The sequence below is a fragment of the Malaclemys terrapin genome, chromosome 5 (assembly GCF_027887155.1).
Source record: "Malaclemys terrapin pileata isolate rMalTer1 chromosome 5, rMalTer1.hap1, whole genome shotgun sequence".
Classification (NCBI taxonomy): domain Eukaryota; kingdom Metazoa; phylum Chordata; order Testudines; family Emydidae; genus Malaclemys; species Malaclemys terrapin.
Genome location: NC_071509.1, coordinates 129531121 through 129550871, shown reverse-complemented (window position 1 = coordinate 129550871; position 19751 = coordinate 129531121). Strand labels below are relative to the sequence as shown.

Sequence of the window (19751 nt, the reverse complement as noted above, 5' to 3'; positions counted from 1 at the left end):
TCTAGGTTTATTTTTGCTTTTTCGATCTAAGGGAATAAGGACAGAAGAATGAGAATCCAGAGAAGAAAATTTCATTGCTGTACTACTTAGCCCAATAATTGACACATTATAAGCTATTATATAGTCTTTTGAAATAAACTTTTTCATTTGCTTTCAGTTTCACTTGACTGGCAGATCACAAAATGTTGACCCTTGTTTTTTTCTTTCTAAAAGCCTAATTTGTTATGTCATGTCACAATTTACATATAAATTTAAAATATTTAAAGTTTTGTTCACCATTATACACTATTAATTAAACAAGTTTCCTAGGTTCTCCCTTTTGGGTCTCAAAAGTCAGGTTTTTAGGGTATATAATTTATCTGCAGCTATCAGCATCTTCATCTTAATGTGGGCTGTCATAGAGTCCTAGAATCTCAGGGTTGGAAGGGACCTCAGGAGGTCATCTAGTCCAACCCCCTGTTCAAAGCAGGACCAACACCAACTAAATCATCCCAGCCAGGGCTCACATTCTGCTATACAATCTCTCCTATAAACTGGTTAAACCATTATCTGCGTGCATAGTAGAGTATGCACAGAGAACTAAAGTTCTTGATGCTATGATGGTTAAACTTTTTGTTCTCCATGTTCACTGCAGGAGAAATGAATAAACTTGATATTTTATATATGCTGTGGAAAAGATCTGACTTTCACAGAGGCAGTCACTTGACAATTAACCAGTAGATGAAGCTGAGTGAGAACTCTTTAAAGTAAAAACATTTTTTTTTCAAAATTAGCTATTCCATTAGCTATTGGCTTTTTTCTGCATGGATTCCTTTTCCGTGGTCGTGGTTTTAAAGATTTCAATGAAGCTGCAAAGGCCAAACATGGGTGATTGTAATGGGTTTCTGAAAATTATAGAATTGCATTTATGACTAAATGGTTTCTTTACTGACTAAACACTCAGTTGTAGTACTTACACTTTGGAGCCAAAGTAAAACACTTATTGGAATATGGGTAACAATAGTAAACGGTCATCTCGGCTCACTATGATTTTCTGTTATCTTGGCTACTGAAGTCTTTGCTGAAGATTTTGTTCCTAGTGTAAATAAATAAATAAAACATGCTCTCCCAAATTGGAATTTTTTACTATTGCTGAGTTATTGCTTTCTAAGCTCCAGTACTCTTAAACTGGAACCTATGGGTTTGGGACTGAAAACTGTCCGTTCTCCTAAATAGAATTCCTCTTCAGATCCATTCTGAATCATATTTTTGAGACCCCAAATCACTTCAAACAAGTGTGCATATGGACCTAGGGTTGCAAGCATGCTAGAGAAATGTATAGAAGGCCCAACTGCTCTCAATTTATTTTATCTCCAACTGTGTTGAGGAACCATCCACTCCATGTCTTAAGCTAATTAACCAATGCTTGATTGTCTTAATCATTGACACTCAAGGAAAGCTCATGCAAGCTTTTTATCCCTCAGTTCCAGGCTATCACATGCAAAGTAATCTTGCTTGCTCCATATGTCGAGGGTCCTTTTGAGCATCAAGAAACTATGGAGTCAGCCTGCTTCTGCCCTGGCCTTAATCAGGAAACTGGACAAACTCTTAAATCACAGCAAGATTTAATCTTCTTCCTCACCCTTCCTTCCTTGGGCTCCTCGTTGTTAATCGTAAATTTACAAATCAAAGGGAGGCAAGTCACTGTGACATCAACACCAAAGGTTAGATCAATTGAGAAGGAAGGCTTACTCATTTTTTGCTACTAGCAGCAGTATAACTAATGGTACACAGACTGAAAACCAGCCTCAGCAGAAACAATTCAATAGGGGCAGTTTCAGGGTGTAGAATGCAAGGAGTGCCAAGTCCGTGAAAGCGTTCCTGGATCCCATTAGCTTCATCTTCTGAATCAGCTGATGTTCCCAGAGAGCTAAGAATCCCAACTCTTTATTTGGAATCTAGCTGTCTGAAAACCTTCTCCCCATCAATCTGCCTCCTTCCCATCCATATTCTCAGGTCTTTTCTGTGGAAAAATAGGTGTCTCCATTTTGCCTACAGCGGGAGACTAGGGATGATGATACCTAAAGCCTCCCACATGCACATTTTACATAAACTTGGATTATAGTAGTGGCCATAATGCAGTAGGCTCTGTCCAGATATGCAGTAAGAGGCAGTCCTTGTCCTGATGACCTCACAACCTAAAACAAGCAGCAAACAAAATGTGGAGAAAAATACTCCCCCTCTCCCCCCCCCCCCCCCCATCAGCTATCTCCTGCTGGTCCTCAGACTCTCGGTGAATAGTCAGTTCATTTAATTGGCGCTTTGAAGAAAGGTCCATACAGACCAGATCAGAGAAGATGTTACCTGTATGATGGTCATGTAGGAACAAATGTGAAGATGGCTGTGGGAGAAATGGGCATCATGGGCAGGGAGGCAAAGTGTAAGAGTTAAACAGTTAATTTTAGGCCGTATAAGTAGAGTATATGCAAAAGGACAACTAATCAAATTCCTCAGACTGGCCCTATGCATATGGGTATGATGGTGGGAGGAAACCATGCTTTTTAAAGCCTCCCACACACCTGTCTTGTACTATGCTTTAATCTGACAGTGCTTTTTACTATGGCCTCTGCAGAATGCCATTTTTGAAATTTAAACTGACCAGGAGCTACTTGAAGTCTTCCATGACTCAGACATTCAGGATGTGCCGTGACAGAGCAGAAATTGACAGGCTTTTAATACAACAATCTGATGTGCGTGCGCACACACACACACACTGGGACCTTGCGGGACCTGGTGCACAGATGAGCAGGTGCAACTGAGAGCAAGTTGAGTGCACATATGACTCAAGAACCTACTCAGGTATGACACAGTGATGTTGCCACCATCTCGTTCCCCTACACAGAGATCCATATGAAGTCTTGAGACTGGGTACTGGTATAAGTGACACACCTGTAATCAACACAGTTGAACCACCACCTTCTGCAACTCTTGTGAATTTGCCGGAAGGATTTATGACCCATTTTAGAAGAGCCGTGGCCACCTCTTTATCTTGCCTCCATCAGATTTATAATGCTTTCAGTTTGTATCTGGCTCAGTAATACACTCTCAAAATGCTGGAGCTAGACAATATGCTCACTCTGTCAAATCATTTATCCAATATCTGTCCAATTAAACACTCATTGCTCATCCACCTGGGAATTGCAACTACTTGTTAATCTACAATGGAATACCACAAGGATAATTATATTAACTCTGGTTACTGGTAACTTTTTCTTTCTTTATCTGAATATATAGTTTCTGCAGATCCTTGCTCACCTGCCCTCCATCCCTTGTTCCTTTGAATCAAAAATTGGAGTTTAGCCAGATGGAGAGATGCTGTGGACAATTGAGGATATGGGCCTTTTATACCTACAGAATGCTCAGCTATGACTATCAGTTTGTGTACTGTTGGGTAACTGCTTTGAAATGGTTCTAAGACGCTTGAGCAATAGTGCACCAAGACAGATCTGCTGACAGAATTCCAGTTACTTGGGTTACTTTCTTGTCTTATCGCTGATGACCCTTGGAACACTAGGCTGCAATAAATGAGACGACTACATTCCCAATTTTTTGTTGCATTATTCTTGTAATGTTGAATACTGTATGTATCAGATTCTAAAACACATTGCACGGACCAGAACTCTAGAGAATAAAGAGCATACAAAACATAACTCTACTTGTTTGGATTTGATGAAACTCAGAAACTGGTATTGCAATCATTAGTACAATCCCATAATTTAAAAGGGATGCTGGTGGGATTACTAATTTATGTCCTTCGTTGTGGTTCTAGCAGAAAAGCTTTACCTTTAGGGAAGTTGATGAATTGTTTTTTTTTTTTTAAAACTGATTTTAGAGATAAAAAATAAAAATGTAACACAAGGCGTCTGACTTAAGTCTTTGGATACCATGGTGTTTTTTGTGATATTAGAACCTAAATGGAACAGAATGAAAATTAGTCTCTTACAAGCACTGCTCAGAGTAAGTCTGACTATATTGTTTTTTGGTTATAATACATTTTCATTAGCTGACACAATTTACTTTGGGGTGGGAGTGGAGAAGTAAAACAAGAATGAACTCTTGCAGATGAAGGCCTTCGAAAATGGGATAGATGTCAGGGTACAAGGAGAGAATCTGAAACAAACACAAATCTATTAAACGTATCATTAATTTGGCATGAGAACTGCCATTTTTATTTTATTTTATTTTTTGTTCTGTTTCATTTATTTTTGCAGACAGGCTCGTGGAGAGGAGAGCATCCTCAGATAAGAATGTGGAGCCACATTCTGCTCCACAGAACCATCCTTCTGAAGATCCCTTTGGTTCTGTACCTTTCATTTCTCACCCAGGCAAGTTACATATGTAACATCACTACCTCTTATTTAAATCTCGCTCTCGCGCGCTCTCTCTCTCTGTCTCCCTCTCAAAGGAAGCTTTTTCAGTTATATGACCAAACCAGTGCAAATTGGAATCATCAGCCTTGTGGTTGAAGATTGAATAGAGGACAACTTTTCTAATGTTATCGTGAATGTTTTGAAGTTTAAATCTAACCTAGCACCCAAATGCATTGATACATTTTACATTTCAAAAATTGCATATGCATGATCTATTGGATTTAATACAACCGTGTCAGTTTAAAAAAAAAAAAATCTAATTCTATTAAGGAAATTAGTCATTTAGGTCACACGAGTATTGCTACTTTCCTCTATTGTTTTCAGCCACCAATCTTTGTCTTTTATTTTTGTTGTTGGTTCCTCTGTTTTATTAGAACCTCCAGGTGCAACAGCAGAGGGATAAAGAGCTTAGCTTTGTCTGGTTACAGTCACACTTATGACACTGAGACTCTGTATAACTTTTTCTTTATAGAGACAGATTTTCTGACTGTACTGTGAACTCTGGGATCTAAAAACCAAGTTGTGCTCTGTCGCTTACTAACTTGCCAGTTACTAAAAATTCTGCAACAAGAACTTCATTGACAATTTCAAGGCATGAGGTAGAATAGAATCTAGGGCACTCCTCCATAACATTAAAAAAAGCTTTTATTACTTTGTACTACTGTGGAGCTAGCAATGAGTAAAATAAGGTGCAACTTAAAGATGCTCAAAGTTGTGGGTATGTTGAGTTAAAAATGCCCTCTTCATGTGATTTTTCTGACTGTCCATATCCACAGTAATGATTCCTCTAATATGCTCAGATTTCACTTTGTCTTCAATCTTGTCTACTTGTTTTTTTGCAGCCACATTCCCTTTTCTTCTTTCACTTCGCATTTCTGTGAATCTCCTTGTGTGACTTAGGCCCTTTCTGACCATGCATAACCAGGTGTGAACAGAATAATATTTGGCATTCTGTTCTCTGTGGTACTCATTAAGAGCTAGGCTGTTCTGTTCTCATTCTCAATCAACTTTTTCCTTGTCAGACTACCTTAAACTGGTTCTGCTCACATTATTACATTTTCTGAGTTTTCTTCCATTATATCTGCTCAGCAAGCACTAAATTACCACCTTCCATCACCCTGCTCTAAAGAGTTCTAGCATTTCTCAGGTCTCTTAAGCCTGTCCTAAGGACTGTGTGTTCTCCATAGAACTAGAGACTCTAGGACTTGCATTATGCAGTATATGCAAAGACTCTTTGCCATATAGGCAAGGCTGAATTAATGTGAAATAAGGAAAGAAATGATTCCCTTTGTGTGGTGGCCACCCAAATCAACATCGCTGTTTTACTTTCCTGATCTTGATACAGTCAACAAGCAAAGGTATCCTGCACTGAGATACTGTTTAGGTCTGGAAACTTTTAATAGTCCCTTAACTTCTGACACAACTTTTTGATGCTTCTACTCTGCTACTGCTTCTCAGCCTGCTGTGCCTATAACCTTCACATAATTAAATTGAATTTACTAAATCATATAATGAACCCCCCCACACACACTTTTTTTCCATTTATATATTTAGGATAAACTTGAGTCTGGGAAATGGAAGAGCTGCGAAGATCTAGAGAGAAAAACTATATACCCTCACTATTGACTTTTGCCATTTATAAAACTTACAAAAAGGTATCTCCATTTTAAAAAAAAGATTTACAATCCTGGATCAGTTAAGGCTGAAAAGTAAGAGGAGACTTACAAAAGATCGTCTCCAGCTGTTGGTTGTAAAAATTCTTACACCACAGCAGACTGGGAGGCCTGGCATATGTTGGGGTCTTTTACTGGGGAAAAAAACTGCAACAAATGTCAATGTTCTTCGCGTGATGGTCCTTATTGTATTCCACTGCGGGTTACACACTCTCACAATGTGTCTGGAGCCAGAGAATTTGAAAGTAGTGTCCATTGATCTGCGCATGCTCCCAGGCTCACCTTGTCCCTTTGACTGAGGGGATAAAGGGCAGGGCAGACTGACCGCCTCCCCAGTTCCTTCTCACCGCCGCTTGGTGCGGGTCGGAACCTCTCTGTGTCCATAGCTTCAGCTTTGCCCCTTAAAATAAAATTTAGCTTTGTAAATAGTTTTAGTGTTGTGTTATGTTAATCCTGGGGGGACCCTCCCCACTAAACCTCATGTGGGTACTGTAAACACAGCTTTCAAAAGTGGCTTTATTAGGTTAATTTCTTCAAGGGCAATTTGTTGCGGTATTGGACATGAATCAGTGCTATTTAGCAAATACAGAAGCCTGAATGAACGTCTTTTCTTTACAAGGTGACAGTTATTTTCCCCCTAAATTCTTGACAGCATATCTACACCACAATTTGTCAAATCTCAAAGCAGTTTGTCTTGTAATGGCTGGCACAGTTTGGTACAGCTTATGAAAGAGTTCTGAATCCTACCAACGAATTTGGTCCTTTGTATGTTAACTTCTGGTAGAGTGTTTTAGTTAAAACAAAAACAAAAAAAAATTCCCATAAATAAATTTCTGCTATTAGAAATGGTATTCAGTGGTAATGTGATAGTTAACTGCCTTGGTCTCCTTTTGGTCTCAGCCTTTTAAGAATAACTAAACGGGATCCATACAATTCCCAGGAACTTGAAGACTTTTAAAATAAATAAATAAATATATATATATTTTAAGGCTCCCAAGGGCTGGAATTATTCTCTGAATCAAGTTGTATTTTCTAGCTTTTGGTAAAAAAAAATTTTAAAAAGCAGACTTTTCATTTCTTTACTACTGCAAAGCATCTCTAATGAAACTAATGGATATTTTTACCAGCTTTCCCTGAAAATTTAATTTTGAACAGGTAAATTATAGTGAAAGTGTCCCTGTAATCAAGAATAATGGATGATGTATGATTTTAAATTTATAGGCATGATTTTAGACCATGGCAACTCCTGTAGTAAGTTTCTCACCATCATATTTTTACTATAACACACATTACTATAGATTTTGATTTGTAAATGTGAGGCACAGTTCTCTTAAATTTAGGCAGAAGAAATATGGAATAGAGTTGAGTCAGTGGGGCAAAGTTGCATAAAACACCTGATTCCCTATATAAATATCAAATATGACTGCACAGTTCTCCAGCTGCATGCAAAGCATACTTACTTTGGTACTTTTGAGTTGCCTGGTAGATGATGCAGTTAACTGATGCCAGTTTCTCTGGCTAAATGATCATCTACTAAGCAGTGGTCCACTTCACAGTAAGAATAATATCTGAGAGTTCATGGAGTAATTCACTTTAGGGGGAAAAAATCTTTTTTAAAAAAACCTCACACTTAATATTGTAGACTTTGACGGGGAAAAAAGCATAGCTTATATTGCAGTGATCTTTCTTTATTAAACTCTGGCTGTCAGTTTCCGACTACAATGGGAATTCATGATCTGTGACAAGTTGATGGTCCAGGACAACACTGATTGCTTTGCTCTTGAAATGACTCAAGTTATACTCCTGTCACTCATTTTGTTGTGTGGTCATCTTCAGTCCTTGCCTTTTTGGGGATGAGTAGAGATCCTTTGGAGACTGTATAACTTATCATCCTTTAATAGTAAATAATGAAGTAGGTTTTCTACTATCATTAAAATAGATCAGTACATCAGGATCATGCATTATGTAAGTCCACACATGTTGCATGATACAAGAGAGGTGCCACTAAAAACCATCAGAGACGTAACAAGTGTAGTTATTCACCGATGTGTTTTGAAGGGGAAAAAACACATTCTAAGAACCAAATGTTTGTTTTCATTTCCAGTTCTTGTCTTGAAAACAAGAGCAGCATAAATCTATTACAGTATTCAGCAGCTGCTGCTCTGCCTGTCGTCAAAGAAATAGTGCAGATTTAGTTGAAATGTCCCAGTAATCCTGGGGCCTGACATGTGGCAAATTGCTGTGAAATGATGGCGGCAGTATGTTACCAATTCAAAGAAAGCGTAAGGCCCTTATGCCCTACTCTTCCGTTCCCCCCACCCCAGCCCCTAAAATGATGAACCAGCAGAAGGCATGTAATTACTGCAGTTGTTACAAGCCATTCATCCTCTTATAATCGGATGTCTAGAAAAAGAACATCAGAACAGAAAATTTCCTTGAAGATTAGAATCTTCTTATATGATTAAAGATGTTCCACCTGCCTTGCATTTGAGTGAAGAACAATTGTCTCCTACAAGATGCAAACCTGATTAGAAGTGTAGCAATCTGAGCAGTACATTGCAAACAGATGTTACTGCATATTTCTTCAGCTTTTATAAATCTATATTTGAAAATTTCATTTCAGCAGTTTACAGTTTGAGAAGATTATTTAAAAAAAAAATGAAATCTTCTGCCATGTTGATTTTGAAGTGCATTCTGACATTAAAATGTCATTAAATAACCCATTTTTCCCTTTAGGCATTTATTTTGCTGCATTTTTAAAATTTTTGGTAAATGAAGTATAGTTTGACAACTTCTATTTTTGGGGTTGAAAATAGAAATTTTCCTCCATCAATAACAGTAAAACTATGTAATGTTTAAACTTATGTGAATTATCAACAATACAGGGGCTTTGTATTTGGATATTTATTTTTACTTGTTTAAGGTTGAATTTAGTGCTCATTAATTTAACCAACAGCGACTCTGACCATAAAGTCACCAGGAATATTATTGTTGTTTTCTAGTGGGAGTATGCTCATTCCCTAAAAGCATGTTTGAGCTGTGCTTAATCATAATGTGTGCAGGTATGTAGTGGAAGCTTCGTCAAGCAATGATGAATCCAGCTAAGTCTAGCACTGTAATATTCCTTGAGGTGATCTCAAAATCAGTGGTGGCTTAAAGAGGATTGTCTCTTGGACATGTTTCATTGTGTATTTTTGGTGCATATAAAAAGTAAAGAAAACTCTTATTTCTGCAGAAACTGCTGTAACCTTCTGGTAGGCGTTCTCTTCCTTTTACCCCTAAAAGGGCCTGATTCTCCCCTTTCTTAAACTGGTTTAAATCTGGATTAATTCCACTGAAGGCAATGGAGACACGGTTGTAAAACCAGTGTAAGTGAGAGGAAAACCAGGTTTATTATCTCAGCATTTGATTTAGAAGTTGCAGAAGTTAAATACATCCATTATATATCATATTTTCCTCAGCAAAACTGAGGAAAATCATACAAAGCAAAATGTGAATCTCTTCACTGAAATAAGGGGGTGGGGGGGGGAGAGGGTTGCTGGAGTTGCTTTTGTATTCTAATAAGTATTCTACAGTTTCAGTGGGGAGTACGTCAGGAAATTAATCTCAGGTTTTGAATAAAATGTTGTGCTTCTTCCTCTAGGAAATAGTTTTTCACAGTTTTACCTGCAGATAACAAAGAAATCGAGATCTGCTATTAATAGAAGTGGAATGACTTTTGGCCTTATACTGCTGAGTCATTAAATAACTATTCCAAATTAACCCCCATAAACTGGCACTTAGTATGCACTTACAAGTGCCTCCTGGGTAGGCACGAAGAGGCAACTTATTTCTAGATCTAAACAAAAACAATCTGTGCATACAAACAAGGAAAACATACTTCTGTGGCTTGTACACAGAGTATGAGAAGTAAGCAGTTTAGGGTAGAAGTGTTACGTAAATGAAAGTTAGATTTTATTCTAAGTCTAATAGTAACCAGAGGTAGTTTTTAAATTGCTAATAGTTGCATCCAGATAAGGAGCAAGGACAACCCAATCTTAAACTATGAAATAATTAACTGTCCTGGGGGAAAATATTCTGTAAATCTGATTATTCCAAAATTCCAGATGGAGTGGGTAATATTGAGGGTGGTTTTGATAGGGATGAGAATTAACAGAACGTATCTCTCACCCACACTTCTTTGCAAGCTATGTCTTGTAAGCTTCAGATTTACATCCAAGACACCCAAACTTGATCTCACTGTTCGTTACTGTCAATAAATGGTAACAGAATGCTGACACAAAGCTGAGGTTAGGAAAGATCTTACAGGTTTAAAGAAACAAATCCCCAACATAGTTTCTTGTTCTCTATTCTTGGGTTGTCACCAATTTTAAACTGCAGCGGTTCACATTAGACCATGGCAGAGTGAGAACTAAGAATGAGTCAGAATGGCTGCTGCTTCGTTAAAATCTTTTTAAATGAGAGGTTGAAAGGGGAGCAAGGGATGAACAAGGGTCTTTCCAGTGCACTTGTGCGTGAAAGTTCTTTGCGTTATAGTACTAGCGGAGGAGACAGAGCTTTGATTCTAATCCCCACACTTACACGGTTCTGGTTTTAGAGTTTAAGTGGGCACTCTTTTCTATTATGTAGGACAGGAACATTCAAATGAGAAAATGACTTGGCAGTCATCAAAGAATGAAAATCCTGCATATGTCTTCAAAGTAAGCCTGGAACCACAGAAATAATATATTTTGAATTGTTTTTCTACCGTGAGAGTTATAATTAGTCTTTACGCCACTTGTTCAGAAACTGTGATGCTCTTTTTTTTTTTCAACCCCATAGCAACAGATATGATGCTTTGTAACTGCATTGCATTCACAAACTGAAGAAGTAGGAAGTTCAAGTTGAAAGGACATTATTTCTATGCATGATATGCTCTGGGAAGTGCAGTTACTCTGTTACCCATTTTTGTACATTTTTAAAATTAGAGATCTAGAGTGGGTTTCTGAGTTTTAGACATTTAAGTGGCCTAATTTTCAAAAATACTGAAAGCTCAGTAGCTCCCACAGAAGTCAATGGGAGCTCATCAGTGCTCGGCACTTTCAAGAACCAAGCCACTTATTTAGGTACCTACATATGGTTTTAGGACTCTACCATTATGTCCATGTTCTCAAAAACCTTGGTTAGGAGGTGGTCCAGTTGGTTAAAACTGCTATACTTACTATATACAGGCAAGGACTTGGTGAAAAACTAATGGTCTCCTATAAATGTATTGATCGTTATTTTTGTATGATCTACCTACTTCAATGCTGATCTAGCATAATCTTTATTCTGAAATAGCCTCTCATATGTATATGATCTCTGTTCAATAGATTGATAGGTGGGAACAGTAAAAGACTTCAATCCTAATTCATAAGACACTTAGAATAAATAAGAAAGCACTCAAATAACACTAGTCCTAACCATTTATTTTTCCTGTTCCATGCTCTGCCCTGATCCTTATTGCATCTCTGTGCAGATATTAGATCTATTTCTTCAGTATTACCATTAGTGATGTATGGATGCTAACAATGTCTAAGGACTCCATAGAACAATCTCAGACAAACACAACCCTTTTATCGACCTGATCCTGGAAACATGCCTGTGAGTAACGCTACTCATGTGACTAGTCCCATTAGCCTCAATAGGACTGCCTGTTCCTATGCCATTACAAGGAATGGGGGCATCAAAGCTGATCGGCAATGGAACAGTTAGTCATATATTGACTATTTGTTTGCAGAGTGCTCTAAATATGAAAAGTAAATATTATTTTTGTCAGCTGTTAAGCTGTTCCCAAAGCTCTCAAAGCTCTCCTGGCTTTATTATGGCTGAAAGAAAAACATTGATAAAGGTTAGGTTGACAATAAGAGATGCTCGGGTGCTCAGACCCAATAACAGCAAATGTTCATCCCAGTAAATAAACAAAAAACACCTAACCACTTCAGGTATAGTTAAAATAAGACCTCTTTGCAATAGACATAGCAAGCAAGCTCAAATTAAAAAATTATTTCCCAACCAATTTCTTCCCTCTTTCCTCCATTCTCAAGCCCATTCCTCTACAGGGGTTATTGTCCACATATTGAAAAACTAAGCTTTAGGATGTTAATCTAGGTCAACAAAAGTGAAGTTGACCTAGTGTGCTAGGACTTTTAAACTGTATAGATCAGATCCAGCACCATTGATTATAATGGGCAGAGGCTCAAGCCCCAAGTCTGCCATGACAGAACACGTGTAATAAAAATGTTTTCCATTGAAAAGTAAACACGCCCCATAATATGGGACAAATCTTGCCACGGTATATGCTCCAGGGGGTCAAACACAGCCCTCACAGTTTCTTTGTCTTGCTAATGCAGTTTGCAGATGGTTAGTCTCCTAGCATCATCAGGGTGAGAGCATGAAGATGAGAATAAAGACTAGTATGTGATATTGAGATATTTTCAGTGTACCAAATTTTCAGTTCATCAGACAGAAAGTGAACCATTTACCTGTTACAAGTGTTCAACTCTCTTCATACAGAAATAGGTGTGTGTGTGTAGGTATATACAAAAAAGCAGAATATACACTTACTTTGGTACACATTTTAAAAACAGGTTTGTCTTTCTGAACCTAATGTTGCTAATGTCTACCCTAAGTCAGATAGACTTAGGTTATTTTCAATTTGCAAACTAATCACATTCATGTTAACAATTACAGTGTCTCAACAAATATTGGAAATGTCAGGATTTGGAAGACATGGGGTTATCAAGTCCAACATGAAGGCTATACCTTTGGGAAATCTAAAGTGTCCAATAATCCAGATTTTAATTTAACAGTAAACCAAATGTGTACTATTTAAACTAAGAACAGATAAGAAGCAATTTAACACCAGAAGCAAGCAAACAGTCCAAAGCTATAATCACCTGATGTTTCTGGTCATTTTGTTCTTAATTCCATACAAAAAACATACATTACTTCTAAAGTCTTATTATGTCTCTGGGCATGTTTTAGAGGTGAAAAAATGGTTACCAAAACTATTCAGTTATACTTTTTTCATAGAATACAACAAGATAGTCCAGTAAGCGTCTACTTCCTGCCTAAATAGACCATTAACCATCAAAAGATAATATTGACCTTGCTTGGAGTGATAAAGTTGCATACTCCTTGAGTGACCAAGGAATAAACCATAAGCCAACAGCAGAAGATTTACCAGTTAGAAACCAATGAGTAGAGTGACAAACTTTTTACTCAGACTAATTCATCATTTAAGAAAAGAAAGAAAAAAACCATGCAAACTTGCCCTGTACTGTGAACAATCTTCAGTTGCTTATATTCCAGGGGTGCTGATCTTTTTTATGAAAAGAGAGGGCCCAATCCTTTAGTCCTTGCTCAAGCATCACTGTCATTAAAGTATGTAAGTGTTGCTTAGCTGAGGACTTTCTGGGTCAAGTGCATTACTATAAAGGTTGTTAATTGCTTTAACAGTACATAGCTGTCCTACCTATAACTTACGTTGGGTGTTGACTGTGATGTAATGATTTATTGATTTTATATTTATGCATTGACTGTTGCATATGGATATATTACTGAATCTTACTGACTTAAACTGCCCACAGTGGACAGTCCAAATAGCTCCCCCTAGCACAAACCATTTCAACTGACCATAAATCAACTAGTGATTATCAATTAGTCGAGCAAATGCTTGATCAAAAATATGTTTTGTTCCATGCTCTGAAGGTCGATAAAAGTGATCTCTTGCGATTCACCCAGAAGAAGTGGCTTCCATGCTAGGGAACTCTCGTGAAATTAACCAGCCTCAACTCCCTACACGAAAACATCATCGCACGGTCAGCAAAAGAGCTTCAACTGAGATGACGAGGCATAGGAAGGGGAAGCTGTTCACGTTGTACGGGACCCAAACCACGTATGGCCTTATCAATTAAACTGAACTGGGAAGCAGTCCATGGAGCAGAGATGTTAAACTCAGACCCAAAATCCTGCCCTTGACACACACACAACGGAAAAGCTGCATGAGGTCTTTTGCCTTTAGGTGGATTTTCCCCTACTATGCTACAATTGTATTTGTAGAAACAGTGCCTCGGGCTGGGGGTTACAAATCTGGCCCATCTCTGAAGTAGTTGACTGTATGTCAGTTGTAAGAAGTGTGTTTTTTATAAATTCAAAATATATTTCAATTTAAAAATAAACATGCCTTTTAAATCTTTTATATTACATTTTAAAATGTATTAACTGCTGTAAGAATGGAGTTACATGTGGGGGGAGTGTAGGTGAAGGAAGAGAGGTAATTTGCCCTTCTGTATTTTTAACACATTTGCCATACCACCCTCCCTCTTCCTTCCTGCTGATTATGAAGCACTTCAATGTAGCAGTTGCTTTTTTTCCTATCTGGAGTGGAATACGGTAGTGGCTTACTTCCCTTTATTGCTCACCATTAAAAGAGACACTCATCCCCTCCTCCTTGCCCATCAGTTCAATCAATGTAACCATCCCTCTCTTTCCAAATCCTTCCATTGGCTGCCTACCCACTATTGCATCCAACTTAAGCTTCTCATCAACTACCTTCAAAGCTCGCTGTAATTCTGGTCCTCCTTACTAATCTTTCCTTGTCAACCTTTGTCTTGCCCCTCATCCCTTCTACTCCACCCATGCTCTGACCCTTGTCCACTCATTTGTCAGCTTTTTGCAAAAGCCTCTCTTGGCGGGGTCGTCCATGTGACCCTCTATGCTACATATGAGCTCATCTGCAAAGACTTGACCCTGTTCACATTTAAGTCCCTCTTAAAGAAACATTTGTGTGATGCCTATAATTCTAGTTCAGGGGTTCTTAACCTTTTTCTTTCTAAGCCAGCCACCCCACCCCGCAACATGCTGTAAAACTCCATGGCCCACCTATGCCACAACAACTGTTTTTATGCCAGGGCCAGCATTAGGGAGTAACAATTAGGGCAATTGCCCTGGGCCCCTGGCCACAGGGGGACTTCCAAAGCTAAGTTGCTCAGGCTTCGGTATCAGCCCCAGATGGCGAGGCTCAGGGCCCCGGGCGGCTTGCTTTCTGCCCTGGGCCGCAGCAAGTCTAATGCCAGCCCTGCTTGGTGGACCCCCTAAAATCAGCTCGTGGGCCCCAGGCCCCTGTTTAAGTAGTACTGCTCTAGTTAACTTGTATATAAACTGCCTCTTGTTCTCTTTCCTCAGTCTCTATTTACTTGTCTGTCTTTAGATTGGAGGTCTTAGCTCAGGGACTCTCCTTCTTTCAGTGTTTGGAAACTACCTGGCTCATAGGAGGCACTGCTGTCAATAATTAATAAAGCCAAAAGTAAAGGCCAGGACAAGAGCTTAGCTTTATATTTTCCACTGTAGGACAGCAAACCCCAGTAATAAAACAACTGCTGCTAGGAGAGAGTCAGTCCTTTTTTGTAGTTAAAAAATGGGATCTCATTAAAGATCATCAGTGCTGTGCTTCAGTAAGAGTGAGGACCTGAGAAGGAAGTAGCGCATTTTCAGTAAATAAATTGATTTACTTCGGTGTGATGCTATAAACATGAGACCTGTATTCATTAAGCAATCTTCTGTTGGTGAAATGAAATTTATCTACAAAGATATAAATATTCTCCATAGTGTGTGTGTAAACTTTTCTGATGTCCTTTAGGATGAAAGGTGCTGTATAAGACACCTGTAAGATAGTAAAATATTAGCATAACAACTCTGAATTTTACAAAGGTCTCAAGGGAGCCATGACACCTATGTAAAATCAGGGGTTCAGGTGACCCCTGTTCCCTCAGTTACAGGCTAGCTGAGTCATCAGAAAAGGGCGCTGAAGCTAAGCTCCAGTGGCACTCCTAATTTCTGCAACAGGGGAGCTCTGAAGTTCTGCTGGAGCAAATCTAACCCCCTGCAGGCGTGGAGCTGTAGCAGGGCTCTCTCCACCCCTGCAGGTGATTAAGAGGTCTGCTTATGGTTTACTACACTCAGTATCACATCAGACTAATAACAGATAACTTGAGTTAGAATATCTAGCTCTTGTATAGCACATCTCATCCATAGATCTCAAAGGGCTTTACAAAATACTGACCTCCTGGCCGATATCATTCCCATTTTACAGATAGTGAAACTGAGGCAGAGAGGTGAAGTGACATTTCCAAGGCCACCCAGTAGGCCAGTGACAGAACTAGGAATAGAACCCAGCTCTCTTATATAACAGTCTGGTGCTTCATCCACTAGGTAACTCTGCCTCACCCATAAAACTGGGGTTGCATCGTAGAAAAAATCATTTAATGAAAGAGGTAATTTTGTGCTATTCAGATGGAGCCTAAATAAAGATGAGCTGCCTTTTCTATTTCTCTCCTCCCCCCCCCCCTTTTTTTTTTTTTTTTTTTTTGGTTAAAAGCTCTATAGACACTATTTTGGCCTCATAATTAACAAAAGTATTCCAAGTAATTAGACTTGAGCCTCTACTACCTGGAGTGGGAAGAATATTCTCTGATCTGTCTCTGCAAACCTACTATTCCGTGCAACTGAAACAGGACCCATAATCTCTGTTCCATGGAGATTGAAGAAAGATCCTTTAACGTATCCCCTTTATGCTATTTCATAAGCCTTGATTTTGTATTTGTAGTTTTAGTCTTTCTAGTGCATCAGTGTTTTACCAAGAAAATGAACAGACTGTAGGCAGTAAGACCCTGATTCAGTAAGGCACTTAAGCATGTGCTTAACATCAAGCGTGTGCTTAAGTGCTTTGCTGAACCGGGGCCAAAGTATTGTAGTAGGTGAGAAATTAGAACATAGTTTTTAAAATGTGCTTCTGGGGAGGAGGGAAGAGATGTGACCTTTTAAAATAAAGCAACAAAACTGTTTCATAACAGCTACATCTTTTTATAAATATAAGTGGTACTGCTCAAGCATCTGTTTTTGCTGGCTTTTTCATAGGGAATTTGCATATGCTTATACATATGCTGATCCAGAGACACCGCCAGGTTGTCACATTCACCAATCGTTCACCCTACACGTGGTGCTGTATAAAAAATACTTCTGGGACTGTATTGCAGCCATGTGGCTTGCTGGTGTATTGAATTCCCCCACCTCCTCTTCATCTGTGTAGTTCTTCACACAAAACCTTCATAATCAGACTATGTGCAGGAAAAGGTGAATTTCACCCTTTGAGAGCTCCTGCAATGACCCTAATCGGCATTATTGTTACTACCATTATATTGTTCTATGATCCATTCTCAAGTGATGGAGCTGCCATGTGATCTATGTTCTGGGGAGAAGAATGGGACATTTGACAAGTACAGGTATATTATATTGAACTGAAGTGAAAAAGCCTTTCTTCGGTTGATTGTAATAGTTTGTTGCTGTATTACTGTTTTCTCCCACCTAAATATTACTGAAACTCAGAATTTGAAAACTTCAAAGTAAGAGACATCTTCACAACATATAATATCCGATCTATAAAGCTTGAGAGTAATTACCCAAAAGTCTCTCTTGATGTGTAAAAATTGCACCTTCTTAACATATCAGTCCCTGAGTGTAGAAATCATGTCTGCTTACTTTACTGGCATGAACAAGTTTTTACTACTTCTAACATTACCAAGCCAGTGTACCCATGAACAAGTAGATTGTATCCCTATTGTGCATCATTCATCAGAAGTGGAATTGTCAGCTACATTCTAATTGCAGAATCTTAATCAGGTAGGAGGAGGATGTCAAAGCAAGAACAGACTGGTTTTTCAGACCCCAAGTTAAGGCTGCTAGGTTTTTTTTGTTTTTGTTTTTTTAAATCCTTTCATGATTTGTAAACTGCTTAATGGGAGAAAATGAATATGGGACCTCACGATGTCAGTTTAGAGCATGGTTTTTCTGACTACAGCCAGTTTGAAAAACAGCAAGACAAGGACTTGGAATGTATTTGTCAAAGAAATGTTTCCAAAATTTCCTACTGTTGCTACCACCGATTCAGCCTCACTGGCATTAACAATACTGAGTCCAAAGGTAGACAGATCACCCACTGCTGCAACCATTTTAAGCACCATGGAGATTTTCAAAGGCACACATGGCAGGTACCTAGCTTAACTGTCTCAAGGGCAGTTAGGTGCCTGACTGGCATTTTTGCCTTTAAAAATTTCCCCCATGTCAATTAGACGAGGGGTTCTCAACCTTTTTCTTTCTGAGGCCCCCTCCAACATGTTATTAAAAACTCCACAGTCCACCTGTGCCACAACTTTTTTCTCTATATAAAAGCCAGAGCTGGCATTAGGGGGTAACAAGCCAGGCTATTGCACAGGGCCCCCCCACCAAGCTAAGTTGCTCAGGCTTCGACTTCAGCCCCAGGTGGCAGCGTTCAGGGTCCCGGGTTTCAGCCCCACCTGTCAGGGCTTCAGCTCTCTGCCCTGGTCCCCAGCAAGTCTAACACTGGCCCTGTTTGGCAGATCCCCTGAAACCTGTTTGCAGCCCCCCAGACCCCTGGTTGAGAACCACTGAATTAGACCTCCTGTGATCAAGGCTAGGTAAACACTCAAAACATTGAGTAGCAGTTGGTGTAGTTAGCTCCACTATGGATTGCAACTCTAATATAGCATCTGCACCACAATATCCCATACCCAGTGTGAGTGCTAATGTAGGCCCCTTTGCGGCCTTTTCAATACTGTGCTGTAAAACCTTGATAGAGTTGGGTTTGATACCATGCGGAAAATACCCATGCCTGAGCTATACTAGTGCTTGCATTGGTGCAACAGTGTTGGAAATAGGCACAAAAATGTGTAGTATAGACAAGGTCAAATGAAAGTGACTTTCCGGAGAAATTTACACCAGTCTCATTTAATCCTTTGGGACCTCATGTGGATAGCCTTTTTGAAGGAATTGTATATGAACTAAGCAATCTCCATTCTTTGCATTATATTTTTTTGCAATTTGTTTTCACAGTCCAAGTTGTCCACTGATGTAGGATGTAGGATGCTGCAGTAGCTATCAGTCCGTACTGCAGTACTGTATCAATATAAAAAATCAATATTGCTACAGACCAGTACCTCTGCAGCTGTACAGCGCACACATCCAGTAAGATGGTGTCCACATTTGTCTTCCAAAAATGAAGAAGCCTCTTCAAAGTCAAATGCTGTCATACAACTGTGTTGCTTTCTGATTTGTGATTGGTAGTCAGGGCCAGCTCCAGGATTTTTGCTGCCCCAAGCAGCAAAAAGAAAAAGGGGGAGGAGGGGGGGAAAGCCGCGATCGCAGACCTGGATCTGCCGCCCCTCTCGGTTGGTCGCCCCAAGCACCTGCTTGCTGGGCGGGTGCCTGGAGCCAGCCCTGTTGGTAGTAAGGCATGTTTGTTACATGGTGTACAGAAACTGGATAAATTAGATGAAATGTGACTAGCTCACATTGGTAGATTTTTTTTTCTTCCATTAATTGAGCTTTTCAGGCTCGATTTTCAAAAGATCAGGACCCCACCGGCTCACACTTAGGCATCTTAAAGAAACAGAAAGATTTTCAAAGTGCTCATCACCCAGCAGTTCCCATCATTTTCAGTAGGAGCTGCATTGTTCACACCTGGCCCTACTTGTTTATATAGTAGCCTTGTCTTTTGAAGATTGATACCAAGAGCTGTCAAAGGAGAGAAAGTGTTGTTCCCACAGGCCAGGTGTATTAGAAGTAACCTATG

At 39.2% G+C, this 19751-nt stretch overlaps 1 protein-coding gene and 1 long non-coding RNA gene across 3 annotated transcripts in view; both read left to right on the top strand.

Annotated features, from left to right (window-relative positions):
* BMP2K (BMP2 inducible kinase) overlaps nt 1-19751 on the top strand; it is a 111665-nt gene that overhangs the window by 85580 nt on the left and 6334 nt on the right. For both annotated transcript variants that reach the window (XR_008445224.1, XM_054030999.1), the window contains exon 15: nt 4251-4364. Coding sequence is in view for 1 of the 2 variants with exons in the window: in XM_054030999.1 (XP_053886974.1) it covers nt 4251-4364 (114 nt within the window). In the remaining variant the exon portion in view is untranslated. The remainder of the gene's footprint in view (nt 1-4250; nt 4365-19751) is intronic.
* LOC128838641 (uncharacterized) lies at nt 10791-14301 on the top strand. Its single transcript, XR_008445225.1, has 2 exons — nt 10791-11704; nt 13814-14301. It is a non-coding gene; the product is annotated as an uncharacterized LOC128838641 (long non-coding RNA).